Below are 14278 nucleotides of genomic sequence, written 5' to 3'. Positions count from 1 at the left end.
GAGGGTCCCAAGTGTCCCTAGCCTTTACCCCTTGAAGAGACAGCACTTGATCGAGGCATCCCCAGAGTTGGTTCTTATCTATCCCCCAGCTTCCTCTCTCGCCCCTCCCTCCTCCGTCCCAAAGCTTCCAAAAGCGACCAGTTCCCCCCCCCCGCCCCCCGCCCCTCCCTCTTTCCCATCCCCGCGCTCCGGGAGGCGTGGCCACACTTCCAAGCCGCGTATAAAGGTGGCATTGCTTTCACCCTCACTCTGAAGGTGACAATTCCTTGGAGCCTTCCTTGGTCTTCTTTGGGGTCCCTGGCTCCAGAGACCATTCTTCCCAGCCCAGCTCTGCACCCTCTCACAGCCGCAGGTGAGTGCTGGGGGTTTCTGGATTGTCGCTTCCCTCGCCAAAAGGAAAATTCTATTGCCTCCATGTCTTCTTGGTCTAGCACCTCAAAAAAGAAAAAAAAAAAAGGAGGCTATGAGTGTCCTTAGTAAGGAGGCAGTCCAGCTTCCCTCACTAAGTGGGGAAACTGAAGCCAGGGGAAGGGCTGGACTTGCCCAAGATTCCATGGCTAGTACCAGAACAGCTCCCTTCTCAGCATTCCAGGACCTAGGCTCCAGCTCATCCCCTACTGACTCCTGGAATGCCTAGGGGCTTCCCCATGGAGGTCATCTGGAAGGTTGGAATAGGACACAGGTGTGAGAGACTGGGAGCCAGTACAGGACTTCTTCAGGCTCTGTGAGGAGGAGGCTTCTCCGTGGTCAGGGTGGATGAGGGGGCAAGTTGGGTTCTTACCAGCTGTACCCTGCCTTATCGAAAAGCTGCTCCTGGCTGGAGCCACCCTCCCAAGGCATAGCTTGTCAGTGCTGAGAGGTGTTGGCTGGACAAGGGAGGCTGATCTGAGAGGGACTTCTGGGCATTGTCAGGGGCCCTCCCTGTTCAACTGTCTTCTTTGGCCTCTGCTGGGGGCCGATCAGTGTGAGAGACTGCGCTCTGCAGAAAACTTGACCCTGAAAACTCAGCAGTCACACCTCTCTTGGCCTCCTACCGTCTTATTAAGGCTAGGGGTCTTTGGAGCACCCAGTGTGCAGAAGGGGACCCCATGTCATGCCAAGGCCTAGCAGTGTCCCCAGTTCACTCAAGGAGTCTGGACTCAAGTGTGCTTTGGGGTTCAGCTCCTTCAGGAAGCCTCCCTAGACAGACAGCTATAGTAGTTCAGATAGGAACCATACAACCTCCCCATTTTGGGTGGCTCTTCTGTAGGGAAACTTCACTAGTCAGACTACGCTTAACCTCATAGGAAAGATCTGAGTTTTCTCTTATCTGAGATCAGCTGGGCACCCTGAATCAGAGATCATGTCCCATCCCTTCTCTCAGGTGATGTGACTGAAGCCCAGAAGGGTAAAATGAACTAACCAATCCAAGGCCATGTCATAAAGCCTGGAACCCTTGTGTCCTGACCTCCAGTTCAGGGCATCAGTAAGATGCCCCTGTCATAGCCCCATGTCTCGAAGAGAGGAGTCCATGAATTTGCACACCCTTTCTAGTCTGAACCTGGAGAAAGTATTGTGTCAGTGTCAGTTAAATTCAGCTCCATTACTAATTTCACATATTCCAGTCCAGAGTTTTCTTACAGCCTTTGCCTGGTAGGATCCTTCCATTTATTCACAGCTCTAGAGTGACTGGCAAATGGGGGAGGTCCAGACTATTCATTCATTGAGAATTGAGCCCAGTGAAAACCTTGGCCTGGAATTTTGTGACCAGGAGCCTCAATCTAGTTGGCCTCCAGCTGCTTTTAACCTGTGAGTCAGCAGAGCTCAGAGAGCTGGGGCTAAGGGCACTGTGACTTAGACAGTAAGGAAGTGAGGCAGTCCCCTTTCCCCTCCCCCATGTGTCCCGGTGTCTGGCCAGATTCCCTAGATCCTGGGTTTGAACAGTAGAGAACTGATGGTACTGAGAAGATGCCTTGTCATCAGTTGATCTGACCACTCTTCAAAGAGAGGTACCTATGACAGGAACATAGGAACAGGGAAGACTGGGCCATGAATCTTCCCAGGGAACTTTCCCTAAGAGGTCTGAGTCCTGGCTCTGTCTGAGAGCTGGGTGCCTTTAGCCAAGTCAGTGCCTCCTCTGGAGTTCAGTTTCCCCAGATGTGAAATGAGGCTGAACAAGAGGGAATCCTTAGTTCTTTGGTACCCCACCCTAAGTTGGGTGGGTAATACTCAAGGGGAATTGGGTGATACATATCGATTATGTGCTTAGTTTAATATACATTAGGGGAAAAAACAAACCTGTATTTTCACACAGATGTTATTGTGTGAAACGGTGCTAAGTGGGTGGATTTAAAGTTGATTTTAGAAAAATATGAAATAAATAATAGTATAGGTTTTCTATGGAAATCACAGACTGACATTGAGATTGGTATGGCAGTTAAGGTGGTCTGGAATTAGACAAATTTGGATTGGGATTTGGATTCTATCGTTGCTGGCTGTATGACCTTGGGCAAGTTATATACTTTCTCTAGGCCTCAGTGCCACCTACCACAAAGGCTGTGGCCAGGACTGAATGAAGAATGACTGAAATTCTTGGTATGGAGTTGGCAGATCAACAAACAGCTTCTCCTATCTCCTCTCCCATTTCATGCCCAGTGAACAGTTCTGGATAAGGTTTTCCCTTTTCTTGACCGGTGTGCTGACATTTTAGGACACTGGCTCCTTCCATCTCCCCGTCAGATCTTTTGACCTTTTCCTCCCATCTCACCTGTCAGCAGCCACCTTGGAATCTACGTGGATCATGTTTTCTGTGTTTGGACTCCCCATCCCTATCTCGGCCACAGAACTTCTCCTGGCCTCTGCCGTCTTCTGCCTGGTATTCTGGGTGGTCAGGGCCTGGCGGCCTCGGGTCCCTCAAGGCCTGAAGAGTCCACCGGAGCCCTGGGGCTTGCCCCTGCTTGGGCACGTGCTGACCTTGGGGAAGAACCCACACGTGGTCCTGTCACAGCTGAGCCAGCGCTATGGGGACGTGCTGCAGATCCGCATTGGCTGCACACCCGTGCTGGTGCTCAGTGGCCTGGACACCATCCGGCAGGCCCTGGTGCGGCAGGGCGATGATTTCAAGGGCCGGCCCGACCTCTACAGCTTCACCTTGATCTCTGATGGCCAGAGCATGACCTTCAACCCAGACTCTGGACCGGTGTGGGCTGCCCGGCGACGCCTGGCCCAGAGTGCTCTGAAGAGTTTCTCCATCGCCTCAGACCCGTCTTCCTCATCCTCCTGCTACCTGGAGGATCATGTGAGCAAGGAGGCTGAGGCCCTCCTGGGCAAGTTCCAGGAGCTGATGGCAGGGCCTGGGCACTTCGACCCCTTCAAGTATGTAGTGGTGTCAGTGGCCAATGTCATCTGTGCCATATGCTTTGGCCGGCGCTATGACCACGACGACAAAGAGTTTCTTAGCCTCATTGACCTGAATAATGAGTTCGGGGAGATAGCTGCCTCTGGGAACCCAGCTGACTTCATCCCTGTCCTCCGTTACCTGCCCAACACTGCTCTGGACCTCTTCAAGGACCTGAATCGGAGGTTCCACGTCTTTGTACAGAAGATAGTCACGGAACACTATAAAACGTTTGAGAAGGTATAGACTAGGGAGAGCCAGGTGGGTGGTAGGGAGTGGGTAGAGTCAGGGGTCAGGAGTCAGAGATAGCTGGAGCAGAGTGGAGTTTGACAGGCTCTCACAGGTCTTTAGCCTGGGATTTTGAAGCCAGTAGTGGAGGGGATGCCATCCTTGGCAGGAAAATAAAACTTTTTATTGACCAGCCCTTCTAACTTTCCATCAGACAGCAGTATCTACTGTAGAGCCAGTCTGTGCAGGACCCTAAGCTAGTTGTGGTAGGAACCAAGAAAAGTTAAAGAGTTGGCCTCATGGGAGAGAAAGGTGTAAAGGGCATGTGCAGATGATAATGTTACTAGACTCTGTGTCAAATGTCCTTTGAGTTGGGGCTGCAAATATTCTGGGTCAGGAGAGAGCCTTGGAGAGACAAGAGAAGCTGGGGGTGGTGGTGGGTGGGTGTGTGTGGTCACCTCTTGGATGAAGATGCTAGGGATGGGAAGGGACCAGGTCTGGATGGAGAGGCAGTTCTGGGTTTGGGATCTTCCTTACCTGTGGGCCTTCCCTACCCAGGGTCACATCCGGGACATCACAGACAGCCTGATTGAGCACTGCCAGGACAAGAGGCTGGACGAGAATGCCAATATCCAGCTGTCGGATGAGAAGATCATTAATATCGTCATAGACCTCTTTGGAGCCGGTATGAAATTCCCCATTATACCATTCCTATGGCCAGCTGCCCTGACCCACCAAGCCCCTAACCGCTCCTTCTGTTCTCCCCTGGCCAGGGTTTGACACAGTCACAACTGCCATCTCCTGGAGCCTCCTGTACCTGGTGACAAGCCCCAGGGCACAAAAAAAGATTCAGGAGGAGCTGGGTAGGTGGAGGCTTCCCTTGGAGCGCTCATGGCAGGAGGCCCAGCCAAGGTCTGAGCGGCCCCTGACTGTCTGGTCCTCTCTGCTCTGCAGACACAGTGATTGGCAGGGCGCGGCGGCCCCGGCTCTCTGACAGACCCCAGCTGCCCTATTTAGAGGCCTTCATCCTGGAGACCTTCCGACACTCCTCCTTCGTCCCCTTCACCATCCCCCACAGGTGAGGCCCCATGGATCTGCAGCTGTCTGATGCTGGGCCTTACTTCAGTTCATGTACCTGATCAGGGTGGTGGGAGGGACAGGGTAAGGGAGGCAGGGAGATCTCCTTGTGGCCCTGAACCTGACTGAGCTTCCTCCCTCCTCAGTACCACAAGAGACACCAGTCTGAGTGGCTTTTACATCCCCAAGGGGCGCTGTGTCTTTGTGAACCAGTGGCAGATCAACCATGACCAGTAAGTTGAGAGGGGGCAGGGAAAGCTCCCCTGCTCCTGAGCTTCACACTTTGCTGTCTCTGGGCCACTTGCCTGAACCCTATTCTTTTCAGCTGGGGCGCAACCCGCTTGATGGTTCTGAGTCCCCAGGCTGCCTCTTCAGCTGCTTCTCTCTGATTTACAGGAAGCTATGGGAGGATCCATCTGAGTTCCGGCCAGAACGGTTTCTCACTGCTGATGGCACCATCAACAAAGTACTGAGTGAGAAGGTGATTCTTTTCGGCTTGGGCAAGCGGAAGTGCATCGGTGAGACCATTGCCCGCTTGGAGGTCTTTCTCTTCTTGGCCATCCTGCTGCATCAGGTGGAATTCCGTGTGACCCCGGGTGTGAAGGTGGACATGACCCCCCTGTATGGGCTGACCATGAAGTACACTCGCTGTGAGCACTTTCAGGTGCACATGCGCCCTTAGGGGACAGACAGCTCTGCCCCTGTTTGGGCAGCCAGGCCAGGGGCCTAACCCAGGGGAGCCTAAAACCCACAGACTTTGTCAGGCTGATTTTTTGCAGTCTGAGCTATGGGCAAGCCTGAGGGATCATACCTGCCCCCCACCCTGGACTTGTCCTTCTGCATACTGACCACAGATAATGGACACATCAGGGGCCACACAGGAGCTGATGGAGCCCTTCTGAAGTTGTGCTGGAAGGGCTAGAGGGTCCTCAGGCCTCTGGAAACCTCCAAAGAGCTTTTGGGAAGCCCCTGGGCCCAGCACACCAGCTGGTTGGCTTTCCATGGAGTAAACTGGCTTGAGAAACATTCAGAGCAGGTCACACCAAGGCCTGACCAATCTCTTTGACAATTGGGAGCTGTCAAGACTGAAGGGGAGAGGCAGTCCAGAATACTGACACGGAGGTGGTCTCCCTACTTAAACAAGGCTGAGTAATCTGATCACTAGGGTCTGGGACACTGTGCCTGGGAGACGACCTTCCCCTCTGCAGGCAGGGGTGGGGCTGCTGCCTGGCCTTTCGAGGCCCCTGTTCCTGTCCAGGGAGGGCTGAGGACTTGTGTCTAACAGGACCAGAGAGCAGAGGGAGGGCCCAAATCCAGGCACCAGGACTGGATCAGGAGGGTGGGGGTGGTTATCGCATCATCTTCTACTGCATCTCTTTTCAATAACCCTGTGTTAAAAAAAGTCTTTTAAAAGTGTTTGTATGCAAGGACCTTTTCATTTTCACCTGTATTGTACTTGCATGTTTGTATTTGCCATATACGAGAGCTTAAGAGCAGCTTATTGGAAGCCATGAAGAAAATTCTAACCCAGGTATCCAGAAATGTGTAGGAAATATCTATCTACCTGAGCTAAATAAAGATATTATTCAGAAGTCCTTATTGGTGGAGATTTTTAAAATCTTGAATGAAGGCATCTAACGTGCCCAGTCTGAGCCTAGTCTTGTGTTGGGTTTTTCTGTGGGAGGACACTGGGGGCAGGGGAGGCGGCGGTGCTCTCAGGAGCTCTCAGAAGCCACTGCTCTCAGACAGCTCGCAGTCTGGTTTGGGCACAAGACTCTGTCACTTCACTGACTTCCTCCTTCTCTAACTGATCACACATTGATGAAGAACATTCTCTGCAGCAGACATTGGGGGCGATAAAGTGAATGAAAAATGGTTTCTAGAGCCTCCTAACCTGGTTGGGGGAACTAATTCATTAACACATCATCCAATTCATTGTCCATGCATGCATGCTAAGTCACTTCAAGTTGTGTCTGACTCTTTGTGACCCTGTGGACTATAGCCTGCCAGGCTCCTCTGTCCATGGGATTCTGTAAGCAAGAAAACTGGAGTGGGTTGCCGTGCTCTCCTCCAGAGGATCTTTCCAATCCAGGGGGGCGGTGGTTCTCAGCTCAGAAGTCATGGTCTGCTTGCTCCTCACTAGCCATGCCAGGCTCAGGTCCTGCATTAATATTAGATCCCATGCTGGTCACAGATGGAGAACAAGGTGTTTGATCATCAGGTCCCATAAGCTGACTTTGGCCCAGATTTCAACACTAAAATCATCCTTCTCCATCCGGGATGGCAGAATAGTGGTAACAAGTAGGGACAGAGGCTGGACCTACACGCTATGCTGTGCTTAGTCACGCAGTCATGTCCGATTCTTTGCAACCCCATGGACTGCAGCACACCAGGCTTCCCTGTCCATGGGGATTCTCCAGGCAAGAATACTGGGGTGGGTTGCCATGCCATCCTCCAGGGGATCTTCCCAACCCAGGAATCAAACCCAGGTCTCCCACATTGCAGGCAGATTCTTTACTATCTGAGCCACCAGGGAAGCCCATGAATACTGGAGTGGGTAGCCTATCTCTTCTCCAGGGGATCTTCCCAACCCAGAAATTGAACCAGGGTCTCCTGCATTGCAGGTGGATTCTTTACCAGCTGAGCTACCAGGGAAGCCCCTGGACCTACATAATCTGGAGCTATTCTGGCTAAGGGACTCTGAGAGGAGATGCATCTTGTGCTGTAACCCCAGCCCAGCCTTCTTCCTGAAGCACTGTGCAGTGACCAAGTGTTGCCATTCATGCACTGTGCTGTCAGGAAAGTACTCCCACTCATCAAAAGTTTCAGGCTACTTCAAGGAAGGAGCTGAAGTCAGCTGAAGCAACGCTGTTTATATAGGAGGATGAGGAATTTGGCATCTGACCATTCTTACATTGATTTATTTTTTACTTAAAACAAACAAACAAACAAAAAACCAACTTGTAGGACTTCCCTGGTGGCCCAGTGGTTAAGAATCCCCCTGCCAATGCAGGGGATGCAGATTTGATCCCTGGTTGGGGAAAATTCCACATGCACTGGGCAACTAATTCCCTGAGCCACAACTACTGAGCCCGAATTCTAGAGCCCACAAGCTGCAACTACTGAGTCCCTGCGCCACAGCTGCTGAAACTTTCATGCCCTAGAGCCTGTGCTCCGCAACAAGAGAAGCCACAGCAGGAGGCCCATGCACCACAACCAGAGAGTAGCTCCCACTTGTCACACCTAGAGAAAGTCCAGCAGCAATGTGTGCAGAAAGTGTGCAGCAGTGAAGACCCAGCACAGCCAAAACTCAGTTTAAAAAATCAATAAAATAAAAAGCTTATATGATATAAAATAAATGAGCCTTCAAATCATGATGCTAAGTGAAGAAGCCAGAGATAGCAGGCTACATATTGCATCTTTCCATTTATATGAAATGTCTAAAACATGCAAATGCAGGGAGACATAAAGTTTTGAATAGATTAGTGGTTGCCAGGGGATAGGGGGCGGGGAGAGTGAAAGGTACAGGATTTTTTTTCAGGTTTGGTGGAAATATTCTGAAATTAGATAGTGATGATGATTGTATAAATTTGTGAATATACTAAAATCCACCAAATTATGCAGTTTAAAATAGCTGAAACAGTGAAAAAAAGAAAATCTATACCAATCTTTATTCTAAAGAAGGAGCGGAATGGAGACAGCATATGCACAACAATTTAGGAAACTGTTCTCACTAAATCATATTGGTAATGGTAATACTAGTATTTTTATTTTGAAACTATAGAGCATTGTGGGTTAAGGAGGTACACATGTAACACACAAGAGGTTAAATATTAAAAATATATTGTATATATGTAATATGTATTATATATTATTATATTACACATCATAGCTCAGTTGCTGAAGAATCTGCCTGCAATGCAGGAGATCCCGGTTCGATTCCTGGGTTGGGAAGATCCCCTGGAGAAGGGCTAGGCTACCCACTCCAGTATGCTTGGGCTTCCCTTTTGGCTCAGCTGGTAAAGAAACCGCCTGCAGTGTGGGAGACCTGAGTTTGATGCCTGGGTTGGGAAGATCTCCTGGAGAAGGGAAAGGCTACCCACTCCAGTATTCTGGCCTAGAGAATTCCATGGACTGTGTAGTCCATGGGGTCACAAAGAGTCAGACACGACTGAGCAACTTTTATTTCACTTCACTTCATATTATATAATATATCTTATGTATTTATATTTCTAAATGTTAGAAACAATGACCAGCTCAACAGTGAGCATCCTGAATGCCTAAATTACCATCCAAGGCTTCTTGGAGAAATGCTGTTTACAGAATGAGGGCAGAAAATGTAAAAGATGACCTGAAACAGTTGTTCATATCAGATAGCAAAGAAACCACAAATATTATCAAGTTGATCAAGCCATGCAGGAGCCCAACAGAAGAGCCTCCAACAGGTCAAAGATTGGACAACTTGACTGTCAATAATAAAATTGCCGTGGAAACAAAAAATAAAATAAAATTGCCGTGGATGAAAACCTATCAAATATCTTTGAATCTATGAGTCTACAAGGATATATATACACACACATATACACATATCTATTTAGACTAGTTTTTGTCTTCAGAAAAACCAATTCATTACCTTAAAAAATGAAAAACAAAAGCAGAATCAAGCATTCATCCTATCTTTACTATATGGACTGTACTTGCAGATAACCAAATAGTACATAAGAATAAGCATCTCTTTTTTAAAATTTATTTATTTTTAATTGGAGGATAATTGCCTTACAATATTTTGTTGATTTATGCCATATATCAACATAAATCAGCCATAGGTATACACATGTCCCCTCCCTCTTAAATCTCCCTTCCACCTTTCACCCCAAGAAGAAACATCTCTTAATGAAAATATTCCAATTAATAATTGAAAAAGAATTAATAGAATTGAATTGTCACAACATTGTTAATTAGCTATACTCCAATATAAAATAAAATTCTAAAAAAAATAAAGAAACAATGGAATTGGAATGTCACTATTTTGCATCGACCACTGCTTCCAACAAACACCAGCATCATAAAAGGAGAGAAAACCAGATATGTGGCTCCTGGTAAAAGAAGCCAGTACTTCCCATGGTCTTTCCCATGGGACTGAACCAGAGTCTGGTCAACTCTCTGCATCCAGCTACCAATTTGCAATTAATATAGGAGATGAAGAAACACACTGAATGGAAATATCAGGGGATAACCAATAAAATTCAGACTTTGGAAAAATCTACAGGCCAAAAGCCCTGGGGTCTTCAACTGAAAAAGAGTAAGGAAAAGAAGCAAATGGAAGGAAAACTTGTCGACTTAAAAGATACATCAATTTTTTTTGGTTGCATTAGGTCTTAGGTGCAGCATGTGGGATCTAGTTCCCTAATGAGGGATCGCGTCTATGCCTCCTGCATCATGAGCAGAGCTTAACCACTGGACCACCAGGAAAGTCCCAACATAATTGGATTTTTAGAAATGAAAAATGCTAAACTATGGTATCTAGGAAATACACACTTGGCTGTAAGTCTTATAAGAATGAGGAGGTAATTACTATAACAGTTTGGAAAATGGTTACTTTTGCAGGGAGGGAATGAGTTATATTTGAAGTAGGATATATAGAAGGCTTTTTTTGTTGCTCCTTCGCTAAATCATGTCCGACTCTTTGAGACCTCCTTGGACAGCAGCATACCAGGTTTCCTTGTCCTTCACTAAAGTTCTATTTCTTAATCTGGGTGTGGTTCAAGAGTGCTTGTTTTATAAAAATGAAAGAAATAATATAAATAATTAGTATTGTTCATTGCTTTTTATAAATAGAATTTTTAACATTTTTAAAATTTATTTTTTAATGAAGGATAATTGCTTTACAGTATTGTGTTGGTTTCTACCAAACAGAAATATAATTTATATATGTTGTCAATGTCCTTCAGTCAAAGGCCACCAAGAACACCCCTAGTTAAGCAAGCTGGGTTTCTTATTCATCACAGTGAGAGAGAAAACACATCATGAGGAACTGGAGGATCTCAATAATAGGATGTTAGGAAAGAACTTAAGTGATTTGGGCTTTGTGGAGTGATTTAGGGGAGGGTTAGCTCTAGACTGGATGTTGTCAGAAAGTGGGGAAAATAGGGTATTTGGTGGGTAGCATTGTGACCTTGCTTTTATTTGTGCTTAGACAAAATTATAAAGTAGCTTTGTTTTTTTCCAATAAAAATGTTGGTAAAATACACATAGCATAAAATTTACCATCTTGACTTTTTTTTTTTCCAGAAAGTAGAAGGCAATTTATTGTGAATTTGCTCCTGGCTAAGTTCAGTGATCTGGAAGGCAGCAGAAGTGAGCATCACTGAGTTACTGATCCATAATGTATTTATGGAGGAACTAAAGAGCTTCTTGATGAAAGTGAAAGAGGAGAGTGAAAAACTGGCTTAAAACTCAACATTCAAAAAATGAATGTCATGGCATCCAGTCCCATCACTTCATGGCAAATAGATGGGGAAACAATGGAAACAGTGACAGACTTTATTTTCTTGGGCTCCAAAATGCAGATGGTGACGGCAGCCATGCAATTAAAAGATGCTTGCTCCTTGGAAGTAAAGCTATGACAAACCAAGACAGCATATTGAAAAGCATATTATTTTACTGACAAAGTTCTGTCTAGTCAAAGCTATGGTTTTTCCAGTAGTCATGTATAGATGTAAGAGATGGACCATAAAGAAAGCTGAGCACCAAAGAATTGATGCTTTTGAACTGTGACATTAAAGAAGGCTCTTTAGAGTCCCTTGGACAGCAAGAAGATCAAACCAGTCAATCCTAAAGGAGATAAGTCCTGAATATTCATTGGAAGGACTGATGCTGAAGTTGAAGCTCCAACACTTTGGTCACCTGATGGGAAGAACTGACTCATTGGAAAAGACCCTGATGCTGAGAAAGATTGAAGACAGCAGGAGAAGGGTAGGACAGAGGGTGAGATGGTTGGATGGAATCATCAACTCCATGGACACGAGTTTGAGCAAGCTCCAGGAGATAATGAAGGACAGGGAAGCCTGGTGTGCTGCAGCCCATGGAGTTGCGAAGAGTCAGACACGACTGAATGACTGAACTAAACTGAACTGAATGCACTTATGGCCACACCTTCATGTCTCTTACACTGAAATCAACCATCTTAACCAGTTGGAGTGTTTAAATTCATTCATAATGTTAGGCAGTCATCAGTATCATCCATATCCATAGTATCAGAACCTTGAAACTCTATACTCATTAAGCAGTGACTCCCTATTCTTTCCTTCCTGAAGTCATTCTAGTTCTGTGTCTATGAAGAATTCATTTTATATGTTCTCAGAATAACCTGTATGGGACTGGTGTTCTGTGAGGAAAGAACCAGAGAAGGGGAGAACAAAATGGCCCAGGAGCACCAGAACAGCCTGTAATAATACTGTGTAGTCCAGCTGGGAGCATCTCATCAGTTCCAGCTGTCAGAAGCTGTTCTTTATCCATCCTCCTTTTTGGTCAAGAAGAGACAAAGTTAGGCCTCAGGACATACCTACGTTATATTCAGATTTTCATCATTGCTGAGGTTTTGCTGATTAAGATCAATTTGCTAATTAAGAAGGACCTCCACTGAATGCAACCAGTCATTGAACTGGACCATCTGATATGACAATGGCTGCCCTACTAGGAGTGCCTCAGTGGTACTTAGATTCTGGATAGGCTTTTTTTGTTATGTATTGGAACATAGGTAATTATCAGGATCAAGGTGACTGTCAGTTTTTTTGATAGGTCTGGAAGCCAAGGACCTAGATTATTAACTACTTGCAATCAAAACATGTCCCAGAATTCAACTGGATCTATTTCAGAGAATCAGGTTGCTTTCTCTGTTTTCCCTGTAGTGTTTGCATAAGTGTAGCAGTGTTGACTTTGTGGAGTAGAGAAAACCATGGGCTATGTGATTGTCCATGATAATTCCTATTAATTGATTTATAGTATTTTTTGGGCTTTCAGAGCAGAAGTGGGGTTCTATATGATTTCTGGTATGCCAGAGACAAGTTTTAAATGTTTTTTAGCTGTGCTATTCCCACTCATGGAACTGTAATTGGCAGAGTATGTATGAAGAGGGAATCAGTTATTTCTCTTGGAAGTTCTCCTGAGTAATCTGTGCTTGCCTCATTATGGAGGCCTTGTGTCCATATATCTTAGTGTTCATAAAAAGAAATACTCATATATCACTGTGAAAATGTACAATGATGTAGCTGCTTTGGAAAACTGTTCTTCAGAAGATTAAACATAGAATTACCACATGACCCAGAAATTCCATTTTTAGTTGTGCCTAACATTCTTAAAATTTTTCACATGATTGTTGTGAAAATATTGCACAAAATACCACACAAAAATCTGCACACAAATGTTCATAACAGTGTTATTCATAGTAGCTAAAAAAGTCAAAACAATTCACATGTTCATCACTGATGAAAGGATAAGATAATGTGATATATCCATATTATTCACCAGAAAAAGGAATGAATCACTAATTTGTGAGATAACATGAATGTGCCTTGAAAACATTACTCTTATTGAAAGAAGCCAGACCACACATTATATGCAGGTCACGTATTATTTGATACAATTTATGTGAAATATCCAGAATAGGCAAATCCCTGGAGACAGAAAGTAGATTAGTGGTTGCCTGGGGAGCGGGAGGAATGGAGAGTGACTGCTAATGCATACAGGGTTTCTTTTTGGGTGAGGAAAGCACTCTGGAATTAGCAGTGATGGTTGCACATCTTTGTGAATATAGTATTGTAAAAGCCACTGAATTTCACACTTTAAAGGGGGTAGAAACAAGACCTCCTATATAGCACAAGGAACTCTGCTGAAAGTTATGTGGCAGTCTGGTCGGGAGCAGAGTTTGGGGGAGAATGGATACGTGTCTTTGCATGGCTCCATTGCTCTGCTGTGCGCATGAAATTATCACAACATGGTTCATTGGCTATACTTCGATGTAACAGCTAGAAAAAAGCCTATACTACCTCATCCAAATAAACAAAGGGATGGCTATTAGAGTACACATGTTACGTATCTCAGCTTAACAAATCAGGGACCAGGAGGCCAGAATCAACAACCTTACAGAATGTTGAAGCTGTTCATAGTCGGTGTAAGGGCCAATCAGAATTCTCTCTGCATATTCAGGGTAATATTAACTGTTAGAGGCCTGGCTGAAAGGTTTGGGAAAGATGGTATTTCCAAATGAATGCGCAACTCTATTGCTTGGCAAGTTAAATAAATTCAACTTAATCTTTCTGCTGATCTGCTTATTTTAACACTTTGGAAATTTCATCAGAATGAATGCCCTCACATCGTGGCAATTCCACAGGACCTTCCATGCTTAAGCGCTCTATTCAGACAGAATAGAGCCCTTCATTGTATACCCTTCGTTGATTATTTTCCGGTTTGTCGCTGGGTATGTCTTGAGGACAATATTGAGCTTCACGTATTTCTGCTGAGTTCTCATTGCTGTATTCTGTTATCCTAGGATATCCTAGGCTCCTTTGTGGTTCTCTCTCTGGTTAATACCTTGGA

The 14278-nt window shown here is 45.7% G+C and overlaps 1 protein-coding gene across 2 annotated transcripts; it reads left to right on the top strand.

Annotated features, from left to right (window-relative positions):
- The first annotated feature begins 236 nt into the window (after window positions 1-236).
- On the top strand, window positions 237-6276 carry CYP1A1 (cytochrome P450 family 1 subfamily A member 1). Of its 2 annotated transcripts, none has more exons than XM_020873608.2 (7): window positions 237-352; window positions 2754-3616; window positions 4163-4289; window positions 4378-4467; window positions 4559-4682; window positions 4828-4914; window positions 5078-6276. In XM_020873608.2, the coding sequence occupies exons 2-7, from the start codon at window positions 2780-2782 to the stop codon at window positions 5361-5363; spliced, it is 1551 nt and encodes a 516-aa protein (XP_020729267.2). In that variant the 5' UTR covers window positions 237-352; window positions 2754-2779; the 3' UTR covers window positions 5364-6276. The 2 variants fall into 2 exon arrangements, with proteins under 2 accessions (XP_020729267.2, XP_020729266.2); XM_020873607.2 differs by having other exon boundaries at window positions 268-352; window positions 2757-3616.
- Window positions 6277-14278: the final 8002 nt, after the last annotated feature.

The sequence above is a fragment of the Odocoileus virginianus genome, chromosome 16 (genome assembly GCF_023699985.2).
Source record: "Odocoileus virginianus isolate 20LAN1187 ecotype Illinois chromosome 16, Ovbor_1.2, whole genome shotgun sequence".
NCBI lineage: Eukaryota > Metazoa > Chordata > Mammalia > Artiodactyla > Cervidae > Odocoileus > Odocoileus virginianus.
This window is presented reverse-complemented; position numbering and strand designations above follow the sequence as displayed.